Genomic DNA, 22,163 nt, shown 5'->3' with positions numbered 1-22,163 from the left:
TCAAGATTAGTTACTTTTGGTTTTTTGAATTACCTATTAAAAATTAAAAATAGAGGTACCGTACATGGTATCAATTAAAGTAAATGATGGGCCACAGCATTAAAATAACATAACAAGGTAATTATTGAACTGTTTTGACAATAGATAAAAACAATGCATAGTATCCTAATTAAAATCTCCATTTTATTGTGCCCACTGTCTTCTTATAAATTACTTACTTAACATATCATTCATGATCACCTAAGCCTATTCCTTTCTTCCTTTCATCTTAACTATTCTGCCTCCTTCAAAGATCAGACATTTATTTGATTAAAATGTCTGCTGGAACATTTGCAGCTCCAGTTGCTGGGCCTGGCTTTGTGGGCTTGAAGTCCAACTCATCAAGTCTTTGGCCCAGTGCTACTTATTCCATTGAATGGAAAAAGAAGACTGTCTCCAATGGTTCTAAAATTCACTGCATGAAGGTTAAGTAATCTTATACAATAGCCATATATTATGATAGCATGGTTATATATGCACTAGTACTCCCATGTTGGTCTTTTTCTTTTCTTTTCTAATATGCTTTGATTTGTGATATAATTTTGTAACTTAAAACAGACATGGAATCCCATCAATAATAAGAAATTTGAAACACTTTCCTATCTACCACCCCTTTCTGATGACTCAATTGCAAAGGAGATTGACTACATGCTCAAGAAGAGATGGACACCTTGCCTTGAATTTGATGAGGTTAGATCGACCTAAGTCTAGTTTATCACATAAGGTAGTTTTTTTTATTATTATTAAAAGAAAGAAAGAAAGAAAAAAGGTATACTACTACTATACTAGAGCTCTTTGATATTGATTCATATGATATATATTAAGGTTTAAGGCCATGTTTGACTAAACAATTTAATTAAGCATTTATAGCAAAAATTAAAATAAAGTCAAATTATTTTCATAGAATCTATAAGTTATTTTTATAAAATTTCTCAAAGAATCTTATAGTGTTTATGTCATTAGATAAACTCATATAAGTCGATATAAACAAACGGTAATAATCTAACGATATGCATGTCATGATCCAATAAAACTTTTGTATAACATTATTTTATTCTATGAAGTGGATATTTTTGTTTTTCCATTTGATGCTTTTGTTTTCTAAGTATTGTATATCTTGTTAGTAACATGGAACTTGTATTGTTTGGAAATGGAAGTTTGGGTGTATTCATAGAGCAAATAGCCAGATGCCAGGATACTATGATGGGAGATATTGGACATTATGGAAGCTACCAATGTTTGGTTGTAACGACTCTTCACAAGTGCTTAATGAGATTAATGAATGCAAAAAGACATATCCAAATGCATATATAAGATGCTTAGCATTTGACAACAAGCGACACATGCAAGCCATGGCTTTTGTTATTCACAAACCTACTACCACCACAACTAATTAATCAAGCCATTTTGTTCTTATTTCTCTTCAAATCCTTTGTTGAAATTCTCTGTAGCCTAGTACTTGTTTAGTGGCATATGAATAAAATGGATTTGGAAAGTCAGTTTGTTTGAGCAGAATACAAATATGTTTGTACATATTAGTGTATTAATAGATCTTTGTCGCTTTATTGAACATTGTTTAATTTTAATGGATTTTTTTTTTGGAAGAATCTATTTCTTTTTTATCAAAACAACATTGTCAATTGTGGTTATGTATAATCACTTTCATTTTCTCAAATTATTATTAACGTATATGTGTTGGTATCATACTAAGTGTTCATGTTTGTGTGAGTGCTTCATAGGACACGAGTGGTATGAGGTTCAGAAATCTTCAGGCATTTAACTTAGCCATGCTTTGCAAGTAAAGATGGCGTTTGGTGACCAATATGAATGGACTTATCACCTCCTCAAAGCTAAATATTTTTTGAAGAGTGATTTTTTCAGGGATCAAATGTCTACTATTTATAACTTGTTTGGTGTTCTTTAACTCACCCCTTGGACTATCTACGTGGTACATTTTGGTTTATGATATGTATGCTTGTTCTCTTTCTTTGTACAATAGTGATAATGGTGCTCATGGTTTAAATATTTTTTTAATCATGTCCAATAAGACATTAAGTACCACCTCATAACTCTTAAAAAAAGCATCACTCTGATAAAAGTATTCCGTGTAACAAAACCAGCCCATAGATTTAGATTTTAGTGCGCATCCCTTGATTTGGTAGAGATAGAAATAGTATATCTGCATGATTGAGGTTCATTCATAAACAATTATTTGGATGGAGTGGTTTTTGTAAAATTAATATTAGACAATTTGGTGACAACCACTTTTTCTTCTTCTTGTGATTGGACAAAAATATTGGAGAGAGAAAGAAGAAGAAGAAGGAGAATAAAAACACATGTGAGTATGGAAGAGAGGGTGGTTATTACAAAAGTTGTTAAAAAGTGGTTGTACAAATATCATTTATCAATTTGCAATAAGCACTTATGTTAATTGGTTAGGAGAAAACCAGTCCCTGCTTTCCTAGGAACTGAGGTATCAATGTGGTCCTTGAGTTGTTAACAAATAAAAGAATGGCAAGTGCAAGTGTCAACGTTGGATATCTGTGTATGTAGTGTTTTTTTTCTTTCTTTTTTCAAATAGCCTAACAATTTAATCGTTGGATATCTGTATATGTATGTAGTGTGTAGTACACCCCTTTTATTTATTATTCATTTTTTTTTTTCATAATTTATTATTATTTGTATTATTCATTTTATTTATTATTTGTATTATTGTCGCCAAAACTGGCCACTTCGATCAAAGTGGGATTTTCACTGTAAATGGGCGTGTTTGTATAGAGAAAATTTACAAGAGGTAAGTTAAGGTGAGTTTGTTTGTAGAGAGTATTTAGTTGAACAAAAACTAAAACATGTTTGATGTCAATTACATAGGACATTGGTCCCAAGCAGTCAGCTCGATTGATGGGTTGAGGAACACTGAACGAGTACTAATCAGAAGGTTCAAACCCTACTAACTTTTTTTTTGATGGTGGGCGGGATTCGAACCCTGGACCTTGCATATATTATGCATTATCCATACCAACTGAGCTAACATAACCTAATAACATTTGACGTTACAAAAAAATTACACGGACATTGAGTTGAAGGTAGCAAAGGGCATCATTAATTCAACACAAACAACAAGTGTGTCAAAAAAAACAAGAGGAACTCTTGCAATCTTGCTTCTTTAGTTTCCACCAACTGTTTCTGCCTTCAGGCTACCCAAAGATTGAACCGCCGCCAGAAGATATTACCTATATGCAGTGAAAATTGCAAGACTTAAGCAAAGAGAATGGTTTATATTGTGCACAAAATATTTTATGAAATAGACACAAACAAGTCAAAGTAAAACAGCATCTGCATTTTGAATAAAAATGAAGAAAAAAAAGAAGGCCAATTTCATTCATACGCATCATGTGGATGATGGTTATTTGAATTTTGAACGTTTATAACAATTTCCTAGAAATCAACGCATGTAAACTCACTACTCGAGTATAGCTAAAAGGCATGCGACCAACATGAGCATATACAAGTAGAAATATCCATACCGGGAAATTAGCATTGCATCTTTGAAAATTTAGGGATACGGAGTATACAGATGAAGAATATAGCAGAACATATCGTCTCATAGGGCTTAAAAATAATGGAACACACATTAAACAGGGATTTCATGGCATTAATATAATAAATACTCCCTCCGGTCTCAAATGTAAGAAACAAAAAAATAAAATTGGTGCTCTCAAATATAAGAAAAAGTATAGTAAAATGAACCTATTAAATGCCGCAATATGAAGTTTACCCTCATTAAACCCACTTCATCATTAACGTCTTTACTACTCCAGGACAAGGGTAAAATTGGAAAAACATCACTTTTATAATGACTTAAATGTGGTCAATCCACTTTCTTAATATGTGTGTATTTTGTTTTTTGACCGGAGGGAGTACATATTATCCTTATTGCCAATCATGTAATCTCTCAGTTACAACACAGCTTATATACCTTTCTAAAGCTGCTTACTAAAATAGCATTTTTCCAAAAAAATCAAATCCCAGAAATAAAAAAATGCATTCCAACAGTGTACCCAATGAATCATTAATAATTAATATACTGTATCAGCAAAATATATAGTTATTATTAATTTATTATCATTACACCCAATCACAATTCACATCTGTTCTCACAGACTAACTGCAAGCAATCTGTCTCCAGTTTCCAATTTTAAACAAAGCTTCCAGGAAAGATAAGTTTATTTTACAAAGTTGTATATAACGAATCGTGACACTTTGAATTCCCTAATTTTCACAGAACAGAAATTCCCTCCGACACACACGTCAAAACTTTGATCAATAGTCCATCACATAACATGTCCAAGTATAGCATAGAAAAGAATATTTCACCAGCCTACGCATCCTATGGTGTTTGTTTCTAGTAGAAGCATAGAAGCTGTGAACACGATTTTGAAATATAACAAATATCTTAGAATATCTTGATATTATATTAGAATATTGTAGTTTATCTCCTACGATAAGATCAGTTCACCTCTTGTATTATCTCCTAGGATTAGTTTTAAGTATTTTATATCAAGATACTATCATGTTTCTTATAACATAATCATATTTCTTATTTTATATAAAACTCATAACTTCAACATGATATCTAGAGCTTGGTTTGATCCTTTGTGATCTATCCCATCACTATTCCACCGCCGAGTTTCAGAAAGGTTGGGAATGTAATAATAGATATATTAAAAATTCATTTAATTGAACCCTTTTACTGGTTACATATTTTCCAGTGTAATCTGCACTTTTGGCTTCCTCCCTTTGTTGGTTGCTACGTTTTCTTCCCTCACCCTTTACCCTAGCAGCTATAACTTCAGGCCACCATCACCACCGCCGGCCGCCACCGTGAACAAGTTTCAAGAAAAAACCTCCACCATTAGAATTGTCTTGCTTTGATCTAAAAGCCCCTACAGCTCAAGTGGTGAAACACAAGGATGCTTCCAAGTACTTAGGCCCTAGGTCATGGGTTCGAATCCTTGTTATGGAGCCCACTTCTTTTGTTCAATTGTAATCTCCCTTGGATTTGGTTTTTCTGGTTGCAAGTTGCTGTTTAGAACACAGTTATGCTTTGTTCATGTGTTTATATTTGACAAGGCTTTGCTCATCGTGGGGATTATCTGACAATGATTTTGGTTTGCTGTCAGCTTCTTCTGTAGACAGGTAAGCTTCGTGTTTCAGCTTCTTATCTAGACGGTTAAAAGCTTTGGTAGCTAATGTCTTATGTGGTATTTAAGCATATTTGCTTCTATTAAGTAGTAAGGCTTGAGTTGTGGCTTTTGTACAATGGTTCAGTGTTGCCTTTAATGTTCGGTGTTTAAGCAGCCTTGAGTAATTGCTTGTTCTTGGTGATTGAATTTTGCTTTCCTACTTGAAGCATTACGGGAATGTTCCCAGATTGGAGTTTTTTTAATTATTTTGGGGAGTGTCGCGCTGACATTAGAAGAAGATTGAAGATTGAAAACTCCTAGCAACTAGTACATCAGGTTGTTGCTTCCAGTGTTACATTTTCTCTTTCAAATGTTATATCACAGGATCAGATTGGAGTTTTTTTATTATTTTGGTTTATCTCACAGGATCAGTATTACATCAAAGAATATCTTAGATAATCTCCTAAATTATCTATTTATTTGGGATAAGGAGTCTTGTATCCCTCCCTATACATAGGGACTAATATTTAATCTTCTGCATCAAGCTATATTAAGTTTATCATGCCATATTGTAACACAGTCAAATTTCTTCTTATTTCATCTAAAATTCAACAACAAAAACAGAGATTTCCATTTCCCCAAAAGTGAAAAAAGATGGAAATACGGGCTTTGTGATTACCAACAACAACCACCATTCAATACCTTTTACAGGATCAACTATATGAATCAAGTGACAACCTAAAGTCTTGTCATGAACTATTCTAATGATACTTTGTGAATCCAAATATCCCTTATTGATTGATCTATGATTGTTTAAAGTCTATCTCGGCCTCCAAGTATTTCACTGTTCCCCATTTGGTCTACCTTCCTAACAAATACATTCACGGGTCTTCTAAAAACGTCACCAATCACTCAAGCTTGACACTTTACAATCTTTTCTACAGGTTTTCTAAAAAATATCAGGGAAGAAAACAAGTAACTCATCACAAAACTCTCCATTTTGGGGATAATACTTACCATAGTGAGTAAGCCAAAACCACAACCCACAATGATTAGAGAAGAAGACAAGGTGAACTACGAAGGAGGAAGAACAATGACAGCCCCAACCTCAAAGTACAACAACACCAATAAACCAATAAAGAGTGCCAGAGTGAATCTGCAACTTTTATGTGTTTATTAAGACATATCTCCGGGACAATTTACAGATTAAAGCACTAACCAAATCAATCAGCATACAGATTAATAACAGTCTGGCATTACCAGAATGCTGATAACCATTAACCACCGCAATATTGCACTAATCACAAGTTATTCAGAAATGCTAAAGTTATTATTAGAACGAAACACTCGGAAATTCTTCAATTTAAATTAATAAGTTACCACATTTATCAATTGAAGACATTCAGCTAATCACATTCTGTAAGAAAATAATTCAACATTCAAATCAAACGCCAATTTAAGCTAAACCCTAACCTAATAGCAAGTCAAAATCTTCAAGTTCAAAATAAACCCTAAATCTATCATAAATTAGGAGAAATTAGAGTAAAACTGAACAAACCTTAGGAAAAACAGAACGAAGCGAACCCTAGCGATTCTTCTCAGCAGGCAATGGACGATTGAATCCACCACGACGATTCATATACTGCCTAGGCTGCCGTTTCGTAACCGCTCTAACACCGCTGACGTCAGCACCAGGTACCGGTTTTCCCTTAGTGGAATCAAAACCAACAGGAATTCCCATCATCTTCATCATCTCGATCTCATCTTCGTTCACATCAACTTCTTCTCCATTCTCTTTCTGCTTTTGCTGCTGTTGTTCCTTCGCGATTCCGTCAACAAAGTCAGACACCACTTTCTTCGTCTCTTTGTGTTCTTTCGGCTCGTCATCGACGGAGTCACGCCGGTGACGCTTTCTAGGAGGATCTGGAGAAGGTGTTCGGTGGTGGCGTCGACGGTGAGAACGATCGACGGGAGAACGGGAGCGAGAGTGACGAGAGCGTACACGGTCCGGTGAACGTGTACGGGATCTCTTGCTGCGTGCTCTGTCGCGATCACGGTTGCGATCACGATCGACGTCACGGTCGCGGTCGTCTTTGTCTCGTCTTCGATCTCTTTCTCTGTCGCGGTGGCGGTCACGGTCGCTCATTGTGGAAGATAGGGTTTAGAGTTCATGATTCAATTTGGTGCAAAACCCTGTAATATACATCTTTGCTCCCTTTGATTTTTTGGAAGTAAGTTCACAAGCCTTTTGAAATTTTAAAATTATCATTTGATTTTATATAATTTGAATAATTTAAAATGAGATTTTTTTCCTGTTTTTATATGAAAAAATTTGACCTTATGAAATCCGACAAAATAAACATTTTGGATTTTATAATAAAAAAATTTGATATATTATCATTACTAATCGTGTTTTATCATCTATTTAAATTATGAAATCCGACAAAATAAACACTTCGGATTTTATAATACAAAAAAAAATTAATATATTTAAGATTGAAAATGTTCACAATTCAACGATTATAACAATAAAATGAGCATCTAAACAACGATTGTTCCAAAGCAAAATAAAACATAAATCTTAATCATGATGTGGTTGCACCTAAACATCTAAACAGTTGAGAACTCAATTGATAATAGTCGTAAGAGAAACCCTTAACTTTGTTCTTAATCAAAGACCAAAAGGAAAAAAAAATTACCATATCAAAAATAGAGACATTAGAGCAATCATGTAGGTCAAAAATATTATGATTACGCTGCTTCCATATTGACCATAAACATGCCTACCATGTTACTTAAAAGATATCCCTATGCTTTTTCTCTCCATAAGAACCCAAATTTGTAAATTGATTCATGTGACAAAAGCTATTGTTTGTCAAAACACAACTAATTCTCAACCAAGGTAAAACATCCAACCACAATTTACAACATACCACAAATTCAAAATAAAAAATATGTTTATGCGATTTAATTATATTAAAACCAGTCACACTTAAATATGAAACAATGTTTTGAACACCTTGAGGAAGCAAATTATCGATAATTAAAAAACAATCATTCAACAATCTTCAAGTGATCGGTGAGAACTTTAATAAAACCAAATTTTTTATATAACTTTAAACATACAAGAATTTGTTATTGAATCAAAATTAAAGATTACCTCATAAGTTATACATCCTCTAAATTATACTACAAAGAAAAAGAAATGTTAGAATTCAATATCTTATACTCCTCCTATACAACTAAACCTCTCCACCAAATCCACCCTTACTCGGACTCCGTTACTATTAACCATATCCTTCACACAGATATTTGTATCAATCACTGAATTAAATAATCACTATGAATATGATGGACCCTTCAGAACCCCCTCCAACGAAGGTTCATACCAAACACAGTGGTACACTTATTTCCAATCTTCTTAGACACATTTTAATAAACCACCTCCCTTAGCTTACCTCATCTCCCATTTCTATGCTATAAATATCCTTCCATGTTTTTTTTTATACATGATCAACATGCTGGTTCTTGATTTCCTTAATTTTCGTTCTCACTAACATGTGTTCTAACTCTAATGGATACAAAATGATAAATCTTTTTTAAGGCCATAAGTCATCTATATTCTCAAGGTTTGAACTTTGGTCATGAAGCATACGAGGCCCTCATCTTAATTAATTAAATCTGACAAACATTTATAACTATAATTAAATTGAATCTTTTTAAGCTTTTTTTTTTCTCCAACATTTGAAGACATAAAGTCCGAGTTTAGACTGCTTGATCCTTAGACCAGACCTGTCTCAAAATGAGCAAACGTGTCCCAAAGTTAGTTCCAACACTGACAAAAAATACTAACTTAATAACAACGTGAACAATGGTATGCTTAAGGGATTGGGGGCATGTATGTTCCAACACTAATGGATGAAAAGTGATAAAAAAATATAGATTATCTAGACCATCCCCAATGGTTTTTACCATTCAACACCACTTTTTCAATTCCCAACACTTCACATCATTTTCTCTCTCTTATTCAACACTCATTCAACTTTAACCCTCTCCAATGGTTTTTCATTCAACACTCTACCCCACCACTTTTTATTTTTTATTTTTATTCAATTTTTGTTTTTATAATTACATAAAATTATCGATTATAATTAAATTAAAATAATACAATTAACTATTTATTTTTTAGTATTTTTGGAAAAAAAAAAATTGTAAAATAATTTATTTTTATTTTCTTAATTTCAAATTCAAGTACAACAAACTAAGCACGCGGCACACAAATAACTTAAAATGCAATACAACAAACTAAGCATAAAACACACAAGTAATTTATTTAGTACGATACAAATCATCTTCAATCACGATACATTCCAAACTTTGTCCATATGTGTTTCACTAGATCTGCTTGCAATTCGTGATGAACATCTGGATCACGCAACTCGGATCTACCACGCACATGATTTGCAAAAGCTGGTAACACCTCGGCCGAGTATGGTTGCGATGTACTTGATCCACTTCCCCCAGGTTGCTCAAAATCAGTCCAACGTTGAGCATATGTATCTCGTTCATCCTCAACAATCATATTATGTAATATGATGCATGACCTCATGATGATACCCAAATCGGCTATGTCCCACAAGCGAGCTGGTTCACGGATGATTTTAAATCGAGCTTGAAGCACTCCAAAAGCACGTTCGATGTCTTTCCGACATCCCTCTTGATGTTTTGCAAATAACTTATCGGGTTCACTTTGAGGAAGTCTAATTGATTTGACGAAAGTTGGATACGAAGGGTAGATACCATCAGCTAGATAGTATGTCATATTATAGGGACGTTGATTCACAAAGTAATTCACCCTCGGAGCCTTTCCCTGTTCCACATCATCAACACTGGTGACCGGTCTAGAACGTTTATATCGTTCAACGTTCCCGGACATCCAAAAAAGGCATGCCAGATCCATAGATCATGAGATGCAACTGCTTCCAGAATAACTGTGGTGGTTCCCTTATCCCCCCTGGTAAATTGACCTTCCCATGCTTTAGGACAATTTTTCCACTCCCAGTGCATGCAGTCAATACTGCCGATCATCCCTGGGAACCCCCGCATTTCACTAACATGCAGTATTCTTTGCAGGTCATCTTGGGTTGGTGCTCTCAAATACACTTCCTCATAGAGTCGTATGATTCCTTTGCAGAATCTAAGTAAGCATTCCAATGTTGTACTACTTCCTATTTTAATGTATTCATCGACCGCATCTGCTGCCACACCATATGCTAACATTCGCATTGTTGTGGTACATTTTGCTAACGGTGATATACCTTCTTTATTGGCTGCATCAATTCGTTGGGTGAAGTAGTTATCACTACTTGAAAGATCTCCAACTATTCGAAGGAAAACATGTTTTTGCATCCGATAACTTATTTGGAAGTAGATATGAATGAGATTTGTGAAATTGAAAGTAGATATGAATGAGATTTGTGAAATTGGAAGTAGATATGAGTCCCTATATATAAGCACATTGTGTGGTGGACATTGACGGATTCGAAATAAGTTATTGTAGGTAAAATAATGGCCACATAGTGTGCATAATTATTAAAGCAAATAGTAGGTGAAATAATGGGCACATAGTGTACGTAATTATTAAAGCAAATAGTAGGTAAAATAAGTCACGAGGGACTAGACAACACTAGGGACTATCACTGAGGACTAGACAATACTGACAATTATTAAAGTAAACATTGGGACCTAGACAACACTGACAATTTTGACCGAATACAAACAAATATTTCAAAACAGCTCACGCACCAAGTTTTCCAACAGCTCTTTTTTCCGGTCATCAAGATGCTCTTCAGAACTTAACTTTAGATACATTTTCATTTTCGTCAATCTGTTTTTCTCCTGTTGCACCTTGGTGTAGTCTTTCAAATGTTCAATCTCTTTATCCTTGATTTCTTTGAATTGAACCCACTCCTTTTCCACCTCCTCCAAGCCAGCAGCGTTGGTACTTTTCTTTTTACCTTTTTTTTTAGCTGCCTCCCTATCCATTGGACGAGCACTAGATCCTACAGAGTCCTCGTGAGATCTCTTAGATCCACTACTCCCTGACCCAACATTTCCTCCCATCTGACTACCATAACGTGGTTGATCACGGAGAGCGTGCCATTCTTCATTCAAAGTAAATTGAATATTCTTCCCACCTGCAAATAATTCCTGCGCTTTTGTCAAAACATCATCTTCCGACCAACCGCTTCCTTGCATACGCTTAGCACTTTCATAAGCACCAATCCATTTATTTATTATTTTGCTCATATAATTAAAACGGTTTCGGCAGGCAACTAGATCGCGGGGAGAATCGAATGAGCAATACTCATTACAATACTCAGCAATTTTACCCCAATATGTTTCTCCTCTCTGGTTTCTCCCGACAACACTGCTTGTTCCATATTTAATCCATGCACTAATTAGAACCAAATTTTGTTGAGTGTTCCATGCTGGTTCCTTACTTCTCTTGCTCTTAGGAGTTGAATCTTCTGGAGTGACTTCATCAGCAACTGCCATGCCACCAGGAGTTATTTGTGTTGAAAATTCAGGATATTGGGTTGCATCAACACTAGGAAAATTTTCATTCCCCATTGGCATATAACCATTAAACGGGGGTGTTTGAGATGGATATCTCATCATAGATCCATAATATGGATGAAAGTTTGGAAAAGAGGATGACTGGTTGAAATTTGGTGAAAAACCAAAATTAGGTACGTTTTGATGTATGTTTTGAGGACGTTGGTTATAAAATTGATTTGGATTTGGATAATTGTTGGGATTTTCGTAGTTATATGGGTAATTAGAAAAATTTTGGGTGTTGAAATGGTTATTATTGGGATCCATTTCACAAAAAATAAGATTAAAACTTCACTTAGTTTGCTAATAGAAAGATAATAATAAGATGAAGATAGTGAAAAACTTGGTTTTTTTTTCTGTGTCCAAATCAAATGATCAAAGTCTCTATTTATAGAGGAAAAAAAATCATGAATTTTGGTAATTTTTTTTTTTAAAATTAATTTACAACGAAATAATTGAGGTCAAATTATTAAAATGATAAGAATCCGGACAGCCAATTAAAACGCGCCACGTGTCATTATCTATCCAAAAAGCCATTCTCTCTCCGCACGTCTGACGCATCACGCGCCTTGTCTGCGCGTGTAACGCACGCGCCCGTTTTGGGCCAATTCCGCGTCGCCACGTGTCCGGCCTGGCAGGGTTAAATTGTGTTGAATCGGTTCACCTTCTCTCTCTTCTCTTCCCTCATTCAACACACCATTGGAGGGGAAATTGGTGTTGAATGGCTCATTAAATTGGCCATTGGAGATGGTCTAAGTTTGAACTTTGATCATCAAAGATATTTGAAATTCTCATTTAAAATAGTCGAGCTAGACAAATATTTGTAACTAATGAGTCATATATTATAATTAGATTAAATCTTTTTAGGTGTTTTTTGCCCATTATTTTGAAACATAAAGTTTTAGTTTTAGTTTTAGTTGTTTGACCTCTTGATCCGATCCTTTTCAAAATTAAATGAACAAACTTTTGTCTCAAAGTAAGTTCTAACACTAACCGATAAAGGATCAAATCTGAAATAAAAATCATACGTAAAGGATTATAGGCATAACTTTGTCTTAAAATAAATCTTGTTTGTCCTTGGTGAACATAGCTTAGTTGACAGGGACATGCATTGTTATATACAGGAGTCGGGTTCGAACCTCGGACACCTCAGTAATTCATTTTGAAAAAAGTGAATTCTATTTACTAAATTACTTGACAAAAAAATAAATCTTTTAAAAAAAATTGAAATAGAAAATGAATAGCTTATTCATTTTGTTCTTGATGGGATCAAGAAATACTCCTACTGCTACTGGATACAGTACTTTATAAAGGAGCTTGACTGATTAGTTATTTTCCAATTTATCATTTTTGGGGCGTCTAAACTTTTTGTTCCTTTGTGATTGATTAAAACAGATGAAATGCATACACAATACATACATAGTAACAAGAAGTTATGTGAAGCTCGTGAAGAGAAAGCAAATTAAATTAATATAGCAATATCTCTAGTTATGATCATGGCTTGCATATCCAATTTGAACTTTCATTGGAGACTGTTGTTGTGGTCTTAGCTGGGCAACTTTAATGCCTAAAGGTGACCACACACGCATGTTTGAATAAGTAGTTGGCTAGAAAGGGACTTTGTCTCTTCCAAGTTCCCAGATTATGGTGGAACAAGAACTAAGTAACATGCCCCATTGATTCTGCTGCATGCCATGCATGTAGTGGTCCTATAAGTTTAGTATACTGTGCTGCTTCGTGCACACATACTAAAAGCTCATAAGTTGAAGCTCGTGACTCTGTTTATTTCAAATTAAATATGACCGATAATTTTAGTACAAATAATTTCTAAATAACTACTCCCTTCGGTCCTATTTTAGTATAAATGTACTCAATGAATCTAAAAGGTCAAAGTTTTCTTATAAATAGGACCATATTGAGTATATTTAAAAAGTGATATTTGTTTAACCGATATTTTTATTATTAGAATTTACTGTTAATTTCTACTATGTTTAATCAATATTTGTATGTTTCGATGCAAAATTAGTCTCATCATCCCTTAATTTAATTTCAGATAACGATTTTGCCATTTACCCTTTATTCTCGTCATTTTGATCGATTTTCATATAGATTATGCCTTCACTCTGGTACCGACTTCTTTTCTGTCTCAGTTCATGTGACTGTGGAATGTTATGCTCAAAAGAGCTATTATGTTATGTCTGTTGCTTTGTTCATGAGGTAGTTGGTATGTGGATCTTGATACCGTGTTGGCGGTCGATCCTTTCACCAACTTATAATCCTTTTTATTCTTACAATTGCTCACTCACTCTTCATCTTTTTTGTAACTTGGTTTCGTGTCTGTACGCAAGTTCAATGGTTTTGTTTGTTAGAATTGATTATGGTTGACCCATCTGGTTTGTATTATCACGATGTATTCCTATTTGAGTTGTACTTGGGTCAGGTCTAATATCCCCCAGTCTCAGTGTAATTTTTTTTATTTAAGATATTTTCTTTTTCGTCTTAAAAAAAATCATATAGATTTTCAAGACTTTGAGGCAGATTTGTAGTGTACTTATATGCATGGAGTTGGAGTCGGTCTTAAGATTTTTCGTGCCTAGGGTAAATCAATAAAGTTGTGTTATTTTAATTATTTAAATGTCTTTCTTATGGTATTTTTTTGTTGCAAAAATTCATTCATAATCAAAGTTCGTTAAAAATATACATTCAATAAAATTAATCAAAGTAAGTTAAAAAAATATATTTATATAATACTAACTACTAAATAAATAAAATAATTTTGATGTACTTAAAAAAAATGATATCTCTGGGTTACCACTTACCACCCCTCCGCCCCCTCATGGAGTATATCAAGTTATAATCATTATATGTGTAGTGGATGAAATCAGCCTTTGTTTGTTTATTTGTTTGTTAATGCTACATCTTTCTTTGGATTAATGATTAATCGGATGGCTTAACAAAAAATGATTAATCGGATGACAATGTGTCTCTTATTGCTTGGTCAAGTTCATTTTAATGAAATTGATCTCTATTCGGTGTTGTTATTATGAGCTGGTTGTTGAATGTGTTCGGTGATGTGAGATGAATTATTGTGTGATTATTATGCAACAAAGCCAAGCTTAAAAAAGATATCCACATATATAAAGTGGTTTTAACTGCTACATTAGACATATAAAGTGGTTAGGTCTTTATTCCTTCACTATTCATACTATACATTTAATTAACGAAATCTATTTTTCTGTTTCATGCATCTTTCTTTTTAGCGTCTTTTCCATTTAAACAATTTTCCTACTTTTTTTTTTTTTGACAGAATAATTTCGCTACTTCACTATATAAAGATGGTTTAATACACTACAAGAAATGTTACATTTTGCCAGGGGCAGAAGCCCTGGCAAAATGTTAAAAGCCTTGGCAACTGGACGTTTACCAGGAGTTTTGCCAAGAGCAGAATCACCAGCAAATCTGCTCATCGCAAATGAACTTGTCAGGGCTTTAGCTCCTGGCAAATTTGCAGACTGTGTCAGCATCACATCAGTCGTTTTCAAACCATGCCAGGAACATTGACAGGGGTTAACCCCTGGCAAAATATGTACGATTTTAATAAAATAAAAAACGTTTTTTAATTGTTTAAAAAATCAAAATATTAAAATTTAATAATTAAAATAGTTTTAAAAAACACTATCTTTTTTTTGTTGAGGTTAATAATAATATTATCTTTTTTTTGTTGAGTTAAATAATAATAATAATATCTAACTATTCAGTTTTTAATGACAAATAATTGGGGATTAATGACAATGTCACATAGAGAAATAGTTGGGAGCGGAGGTCAGCGATGGAGAAATTGGATTTGAGAAGGGACAACACAATAGTACATACATTAGATCTAAAAGAAGAGAGGGAAGTAAAAGGGTTTTCGCTTGACAAAAGGGTAGTTTTATGAGAATCGGGCCCACTTTTTCTAAAGTAATTTTGCCAGGGGCATCTCTGGTATTGCTCCAGGTAAATTTGCCAGGAGTTGTTGCTCCTGGCATAGTTTTCTGGCTAATTGCATCTTTTCTTATAGTGATATCCACCAAAGGATACAGATTCTGCACTAGGAAAAAATGAGAAGAGAAATGCGCCAGATTAATCAATTTCAAATCCACTTATTAAGTTGCACTTAATTCTCCTCAAACAAAAAAAAAAGTTCCACTTAATTAACTTTATAATGTAGCAGATTTACTATATGTATGACAATAATCATTTGCTATAACTTGAATTCAAATTTTAATTTTAATTAAAATATTATTTTGTATAAAAGAGGACAAAAACCCAAATTTTAATTTTAATTAAAATATTATTTTGTATAAAAGAGGACAAAAACCCAAGAGAAAGAACTACAAATCTAAATAGGCTTAATACATGTTTTGGTCCCTTAACTTATTTTTGAATTTCAATTTGATCACCTAACTTTAAACTGTCTCAATTTGGTCCCCTAAATATACCTTCATTTACCCAAGTGGTCCTTTCTGTTAGTATTTTTCAAAACGTTAACTTTATCCATGTAGCCAACATGAACAAAGTTAACGTTTGTTTACAAATTTTGGTATTTTTCTGTTAGTATTTTAGATGACAGAAGATAATGAATGAATGATTAAAATAAATTATTTAGATGAGAGAAAATGATTGATTAAAAGAAAAGTAGAAATAATGTCATCAAATACTATATCATCTAAGTGTTACAGATTAAAATATCTGATCTCTAGTCTTTCGTATGAATAAATAGATCATTGAAAGATATAATTCGTTTCAAAATATAAGCAAATTTTACTTTTTAAATTCATTCAATTAATGATGTATGTGGTCCATATTGAATAAACCTAAAAAATAAATTTTGCTTATATTTTAAAACGGAAGAAGGAGTAGCAATATCAACTTTTTCGCTAAAGTTCATTTTCTTTCATAAATGCAAAGTAGTTTACCTGAACCATTACCAAAATTGGGGTATCACTAATTACATCTACAAGTACCGATAGATAGCATCACCTTCATAAACTCACATATAATAAGCTTCCATAGTATTTTTCCTTGTGTCATCTACATCCTCCAGTCACTATTATAAGCAAAAATTTATATTTTAGATTCATTCAGTTAATGTTGTATTTGATCTTTTTTATAAATAACATACATCATTTAATGAATGAATATAAAATGTTAATTTTTACTTATAATAGTGATCGGAGGGTGTAAAAACAAGGATTATTTTTTATTTTTTTTACCATTGAACCTCAAAATGATAAAGAAACAAAAAAACCACGAATTTAAATTTTACAAATAACAAAATATTCTGTTACATCACTAATTGAAAAAAATAGTCACGGAACACGCATCTCTCTAAGGACTAAGATATTGAGATGGCATGTATAGTGGCAACTATTGTTACAAATACAATTGAATTTCCCTAATTACATATAATTATCACAAATCTAACAATTTATGTTTGACACCACAACAAATTATCCCAAAAGTATATGAATTATCGTGATTTTATATAAGAGATTTTTTTTATCGTGTGCAAATTTATACACGTTAAAGAAATTTAAAATAAAACTTTTACATTAAAACTTGTACATTTTGTATTTGATATATGACTTTTTAATAAATTATTATTATTTTTCAATAAAACCTTATTACTTTTAATTACTCTATCATGTGAAAGATACACAACTATATTATTTTTGAAGCATACACAACTACCGTGACCTAAACTTATATTGAATTAACCAAATTCAAACCCATTTAAAATTAGTGTAGATGATAGGGTCACCCCATTCTAACCATAGCCACGCCACTTTAATTCATTTTTCTGCTTTCTCCTAACACACGTCTAAGTTTCATTACTCTTGTAATAACTCTAAAATCTTTGTACATTTTCAACAGACAAAGCATTTAATCTCTCTCTCTCTCTCCCTCTCTCTCTCTCTCTCTCTCTCTGACCCCTACACATATACACAGCTCTTCTTCAAGCTACACCTTGAAACCAAACACAGTCTTGGCTTTGTCTCTATGTTTGTAGACTCAAACACAAACACAGACACAGAGTTATCTATTTCATTGTCCTCTGTTTTGCATGAAACAGAGTACTCTGTTTGATATTCATTGTGATGAGGTATATAAGAACAGGCAGCTTCAAGAGGCTCTTCTCATTTACCAAACGTGGTTTAGGGGAACCAGTTCTGAGTCCCAAAGGTGAAGAAAATGAAAAGAGCTTGAAGATTCTTCCATATGAAGAAGAAACTTGTCAAAAACCAACATGGAAATGTTTCTCTTATGAAGAGTTGTTTGATGCTACCAATGGCTTCAACTCAGGTGATTAAGACTTGTTTGTTTTTTTGAAAAAGTTCATAGTATAATATTCATGAAATTTTTGGGAATAAAAGTTTTTTTATTTTTGATTTTTTTTTTGTTTTAGAAAATATGGTTGGAAAAGGTGGTTATGCTGAGGTTTACAAGGGAACATTGAAAAATGGTGAAGAAATTGCTGTGAAGAGATTAACAAGAGCTTCAAAGGATGAAAGAAAAGAGAAAGAGTTTTTGACAGAGATTGGAACAATTGGTCATGTTCGTCATTCCAATGTTTTATCTCTTCTAGGATGTTGTATTGACAATGGACTTTACTTTGTTTTTGAACTATCCACCACTGGTTCTGTTTCATCTATTCTTCATGGTAACTACATAAACCTCTTTATTTGTCATAGAAATGATGTTTTGGTATCAAAACATGAAATGAAAAAAAGGGTTGTTAATAGTATATGAAAATCTTGTTATATTGTAGATGAACAGTTGGCTCCTTTAGATTGGAAAACAAGACATAAAATAGTTGTTGGGACAGCGCGTGGACTTCACTACTTGCACAAAGGTTGCAAGAGGAGAATAATCCATAGAGATATCAAGGCATCAAACATTTTATTGACAAAAGATTTTGAACCACAGGTTCTTATAACCTTCAATGTTTCAAATGTTATGTTATACAGTTTTTCTTATGTGTGTTTTCTAATGAAAGTTTGTTTTGATTGATTGTGTTAGATATCTGATTTTGGACTAGCAAAATGGCTTCCATCACAATGGACTCATCACTCAATTGCTCCAATAGAAGGAACATTTGGGTATTTTTTATTTTTATTTTTGTTTTCAAAATCATTCATGATACTCATGTAAATATTCTTTTTTTTTTTATTTCTTTATAAAAATGGAATGGTTTATGTTTTGTAGACATTTGGCACCAGAATACTACTTGCATGGAGTTGTGGATGAGAAAACAGATGTATTTGCTTTTGGTGTGTTCTTGCTAGAAGTCATTTCTGGTAGGAAACCTGTGGATGTGTCTCACCAAAGTTTACATAGCTGGGTAAGTAAGTAGAGTAGAGTAGACTAGCCCCACTTTTGATTGTTTTTTTCTCCTTGTAAATGTCTTTTTTGGTTTCTTCTAGTACTAGGCCAGAGTAGTCTTGTTTTTTGCATTCATTAGTTTAATTACTTTATTTCATGAATTTTTGGTCATCTGGGTTGTCTATATAGTCACATTTTCTTGATCAAAAGATTTGACGGTCCAAATTATTTAAGAAATTAAAATTTCTATCAAAATATATATCGTCAAGTGTTAATCCAACAACCATCAATGTGGTCGACTGCATAGAGATTGTGAATGCACAAACCATTTGGATGATGATTTTTACATTGATGTTTAATAACTTTGTTTGATGATTTTGTATGAGCCTTGTTGATAATTTCATCTTTTGAATGAGTAGGCTAAACCAATTTTGAACAAAGGTGATATAGAAGAGCTAGTAGATGCAAGGCTTGAAGGAGAATATGATGTAACACAGTTAAAGAGACTTGCCTTTGCTGCCTCTCTATGCATCCGGGCATCTTCCACTTGGCGACCCTCCATGACTGAGGTATACTTTCTTTTTGTCTTAGATTATAATTATAATTAATAATAATAATTCTTCAAATGTCATCAAGATTACTTCTTCAAATAATTGGTCCATTGATTAATATGGTTTGCTTCATTTTATTCTTTTGCTATGACAAAAACACCAAGTCATTCATGGAGCCCATCTAGACATTGTGTAGGGTTTGGATAAAATACTTAGTTTTTTATACAAAGAAATATCTACTACATAACATGTGAGCAGAGAGTTGTTTTTGTGCCTGGAAATATAGTCATCCATTCCTTCCCATCCATTAATTTCTTTCTTCCCAAAGAAGGAACCAATCACCAACTTCATTTTGGTCATCATTTTAGGACATACAAATAGTAAAAACTGGTACAACTACCACGGTAATGCACAAGACAAGTAAAGCGAGGGGTCTTCTCTAGTAATAAATTTTTATATCACTTCATCGAATTTGTGCATACTTTTTTCAAAGAATATCACAAATATATGCTCTTTATTTTAGAACTAGAAAAAGGTATCTAAATGTATCACAAAATTTGTATATAAATTAAAGAACGCAATAACATAGGGGGGCAAAACCCAATACCCATAAAGAAAATAGAAACTAGTTAAACTTAAAATTAGGAACACTCAATCTGTTTCGAATTAAAAACCTATCTCTATTTGAATTATGAATAGTTTTCTAACTAGTAAATCTTTAAGAGTGCACACACACTAGTCTAATGTTTGCATGATAAGATGACGTACCCAATGTTGATTTACATTTGATGTAAATGAAAATTGTATCCAGTCAATTGATACGTAGAACAGATTAGGACTCTTCCACTTGGCATTTTCTTAATTTATCTCATTGATTGGTGAAATTTTATATATTTTGACTTTTATCTTTACATCAGCCCACATATAAATTTTTCAGTATATACTATACTTCTAACGTAAATAAAAAAGTATATATACTTTTCTATAAGTAAACGTGATTTCGTGGATATAATTTTTTTTTTCTTCAAATTAGATCGTTGGTATTTGTAAAAAATAAACAAATTGTTTTGCATCCGTGACATATATATAATTTTTTCATATCTTCGTAAACTTGGTCAATTTGTCACATTATCTAAATTGGCATGGCGTGTTCACTTGTCCAATTAATGCTTTTTATTTAGACAGTTTGCCAAGTTACCAATAAACTATACACAATAACATCAATTTCAATGCTTCAAACAATCAAAATATATTTTTCGTATGTTATCTTTTATTAAAATATGATGGTTTTGCTTATAACTTCTTATGCATGAATTTAGACTTGTTCGAATTTTCTTAATGCAATTCAGTGGCGGCATTTTTTCTCTCATACAAATTGACTAATCAGTTGATGTTGTGTCTTACCTAATCTTGACTTTTATTATAATAGGACACATGTTAATATATGGCAGTCACACACACACAAACAAAATGTGTGTATAATTTAAAATACACTAGAAGACAAGTTAATTTATTAAATGTGTAGGTTCTATTCGATTTTATGTCACACTTTAATACTGTGCAACAATAACAGTTACTTAATTTTTAGTTTATGTTCAATTGATTAATGACAGGTATTGGAGATAATGGAGGAGGGAGAGATGGATAAAGAGAAGTGGAAAATGCCAGAGGAAGAAGAAGAACAAGAGGAAGAGTTCTGGGGTTTTGAGGATCTGGAATATGAATATGACAGTTCCTTTTCAATGTCTTTAATTGATTCAATTGAAAGTAATTAATTAGGACAAAGTAGTTAGGCAAGCGCATTGAGTTACATATGTATGTATATACATGTCTTAATTTTGAGGATAAAAATGAATAAAGTGTCGATTTAGCCTATAAACTATCAAATCATCTTCAATTTATTAGTCTCAAAGTTATACTATACTATAAAGAAAAAAAAATGTTAATTAATGCTCTCAGAACATTGTTAAAATAAATATAAAATTTTTGCATAACAAAATGTTGCATTCAACATTTTAGAAGTTCAAAAGTCGTTTTTTCTAATACAAATTTTTTACTTCTGATTTTCTTAATTAGTGCGGACTTAATTAATAACCACTCTTTAATATATAAAACCTATCAATTTGGTTCTTGTTATTAAGATTTTAGGGATCAAATTGACTTTTTTTTTTTTTTTTTAAATTTTAAGGACAACTTGTTGGCTTCTTTACCTATTAGGTTTGGAGGGTTGGGTTTGTACTCAACATTAGAGGCTTTTTTGTAAGCTTTTGTGGCTTCTAGGGCACAATCTTAGGTGCTACAAGATCATATTTTGAGAGACAGTGGGTTATGTGGCATGAACTCGGATTTTGATAATATTTTGGATTGTCTTCGTGGTGCGATTTCAGATTTTGATGTTAGTAGT

The 22,163-nt window shown here is 32.8% G+C and overlaps 5 protein-coding genes across 5 annotated transcripts; 2 read left to right on the top strand and 3 right to left on the bottom strand.

Moving 5' to 3' along the window:
- The first annotated feature begins 213 nt into the window (after positions 1–213).
- LOC11446762 (ribulose bisphosphate carboxylase small chain clone 512) lies at positions 214–1,619 on the top strand. The gene is made up of 3 exons (XM_003610047.4): positions 214–464; positions 598–729; positions 1,197–1,619. The coding sequence occupies exons 1-3, from the start codon at positions 315–317 to the stop codon at positions 1,434–1,436; spliced, it is 522 nt and encodes a 173-aa protein (XP_003610095.1). The 5' UTR covers positions 214–314; the 3' UTR covers positions 1,437–1,619.
- A 1,246-nt stretch (positions 1,620–2,865) lies between these two features.
- Positions 2,866–7,477, bottom strand: LOC11443782 (U4/U6.U5 small nuclear ribonucleoprotein 27 kDa protein). The gene is made up of 2 exons (XM_003610046.4): positions 6,784–7,477; positions 2,866–3,272 (listed from the first exon to the last, which is right to left on the bottom strand). The coding sequence occupies exon 1, from the start codon at positions 7,369–7,371 to the stop codon at positions 6,811–6,813; it is 561 nt and encodes a 186-aa protein (XP_003610094.1). The 5' UTR covers positions 7,372–7,477; the 3' UTR covers positions 2,866–3,272; positions 6,784–6,810.
- A 2,599-nt stretch (positions 7,478–10,076) lies between these two features.
- On the bottom strand, positions 10,077–10,634 carry LOC112420972 (uncharacterized). The gene has a single exon (XM_024780834.1). It carries the CDS (start codon positions 10,632–10,634, stop codon positions 10,077–10,079), a length of 558 nt encoding a protein of 185 aa, XP_024636602.1.
- Positions 10,635–11,012: 378 nt separating this feature from the next.
- On the bottom strand, positions 11,013–11,925 carry LOC112420971 (glutathione S-transferase T2-like). The gene has a single exon (XM_024780833.2). The coding sequence runs from the start codon at positions 11,904–11,906 to the stop codon at positions 11,013–11,015; it is 894 nt and encodes a 297-aa protein (XP_024636601.2). The 5' UTR covers positions 11,907–11,925.
- A 5,716-nt stretch (positions 11,926–17,641) lies between these two features.
- Positions 17,642–21,656, top strand: LOC11425444 (probable receptor-like serine/threonine-protein kinase At5g57670). The gene is made up of 7 exons (XM_003610043.4): positions 17,642–18,188; positions 18,292–18,546; positions 18,655–18,812; positions 18,906–18,985; positions 19,092–19,227; positions 19,628–19,777; positions 21,373–21,656. Exons 1-7 carry the CDS (start codon positions 17,984–17,986, stop codon positions 21,532–21,534), a joined length of 1,146 nt encoding a protein of 381 aa, XP_003610091.1. The 5' UTR covers positions 17,642–17,983; the 3' UTR covers positions 21,535–21,656.
- Positions 21,657–22,163: the final 507 nt, after the last annotated feature.

The sequence above is a fragment of the Medicago truncatula genome, chromosome 4 (assembly GCF_003473485.1).
Source record: "Medicago truncatula cultivar Jemalong A17 chromosome 4, MtrunA17r5.0-ANR, whole genome shotgun sequence".
Taxonomy (NCBI): domain Eukaryota; kingdom Viridiplantae; phylum Streptophyta; class Magnoliopsida; order Fabales; family Fabaceae; genus Medicago; species Medicago truncatula.
This window is presented reverse-complemented; position numbering and strand designations above follow the sequence as displayed.

Excerpts from the sequence above, each read along its gene's own strand:
- LOC11446762 (XM_003610047.4), top strand. The coding sequence starts at position 315 with ATGTCTGCTGGAACATTTGCAGCTCCAGTTGCTGGGCCTGGCTTTGTG. Across the intron at positions 465-597 it reads CTAAAATTCACTGCATGAAG|ACATGGAATCCCATCAATAA; the intron begins GTTAAGTAATCT and ends AACTTAAAACAG. Across the intron at positions 730-1,196 it reads CTTGCCTTGAATTTGATGAG|TTTGGGTGTATTCATAGAGC; the intron begins GTTAGATCGACC and ends TGGAAATGGAAG.
- LOC112420971 (XM_024780833.2), bottom strand. The coding sequence starts at position 11,906 with ATGATGAGATATCCATCTCAAACACCCCCGTTTAATGGTTATATGCCA.
- LOC11443782 (XM_003610046.4), bottom strand. The coding sequence starts at position 7,371 with ATGAGCGACCGTGACCGCCACCGCGACAGAGAAAGAGATCGAAGACGA.
- LOC112420972 (XM_024780834.1), bottom strand. The coding sequence starts at position 10,634 with ATGCAAAAACATGTTTTCCTTCGAATAGTTGGAGATCTTTCAAGTAGT.
- LOC11425444 (XM_003610043.4), top strand. The coding sequence starts at position 17,984 with ATGAGGTATATAAGAACAGGCAGCTTCAAGAGGCTCTTCTCATTTACC. Across the intron at positions 18,189-18,291 it reads TACCAATGGCTTCAACTCAG|AAAATATGGTTGGAAAAGGT; the intron begins GTGATTAAGACT and ends TTTTTGTTTTAG. Across the intron at positions 19,228-19,627 it reads ACCAAAGTTTACATAGCTGG|GCTAAACCAATTTTGAACAA; the intron begins GTAAGTAAGTAG and ends TTGAATGAGTAG.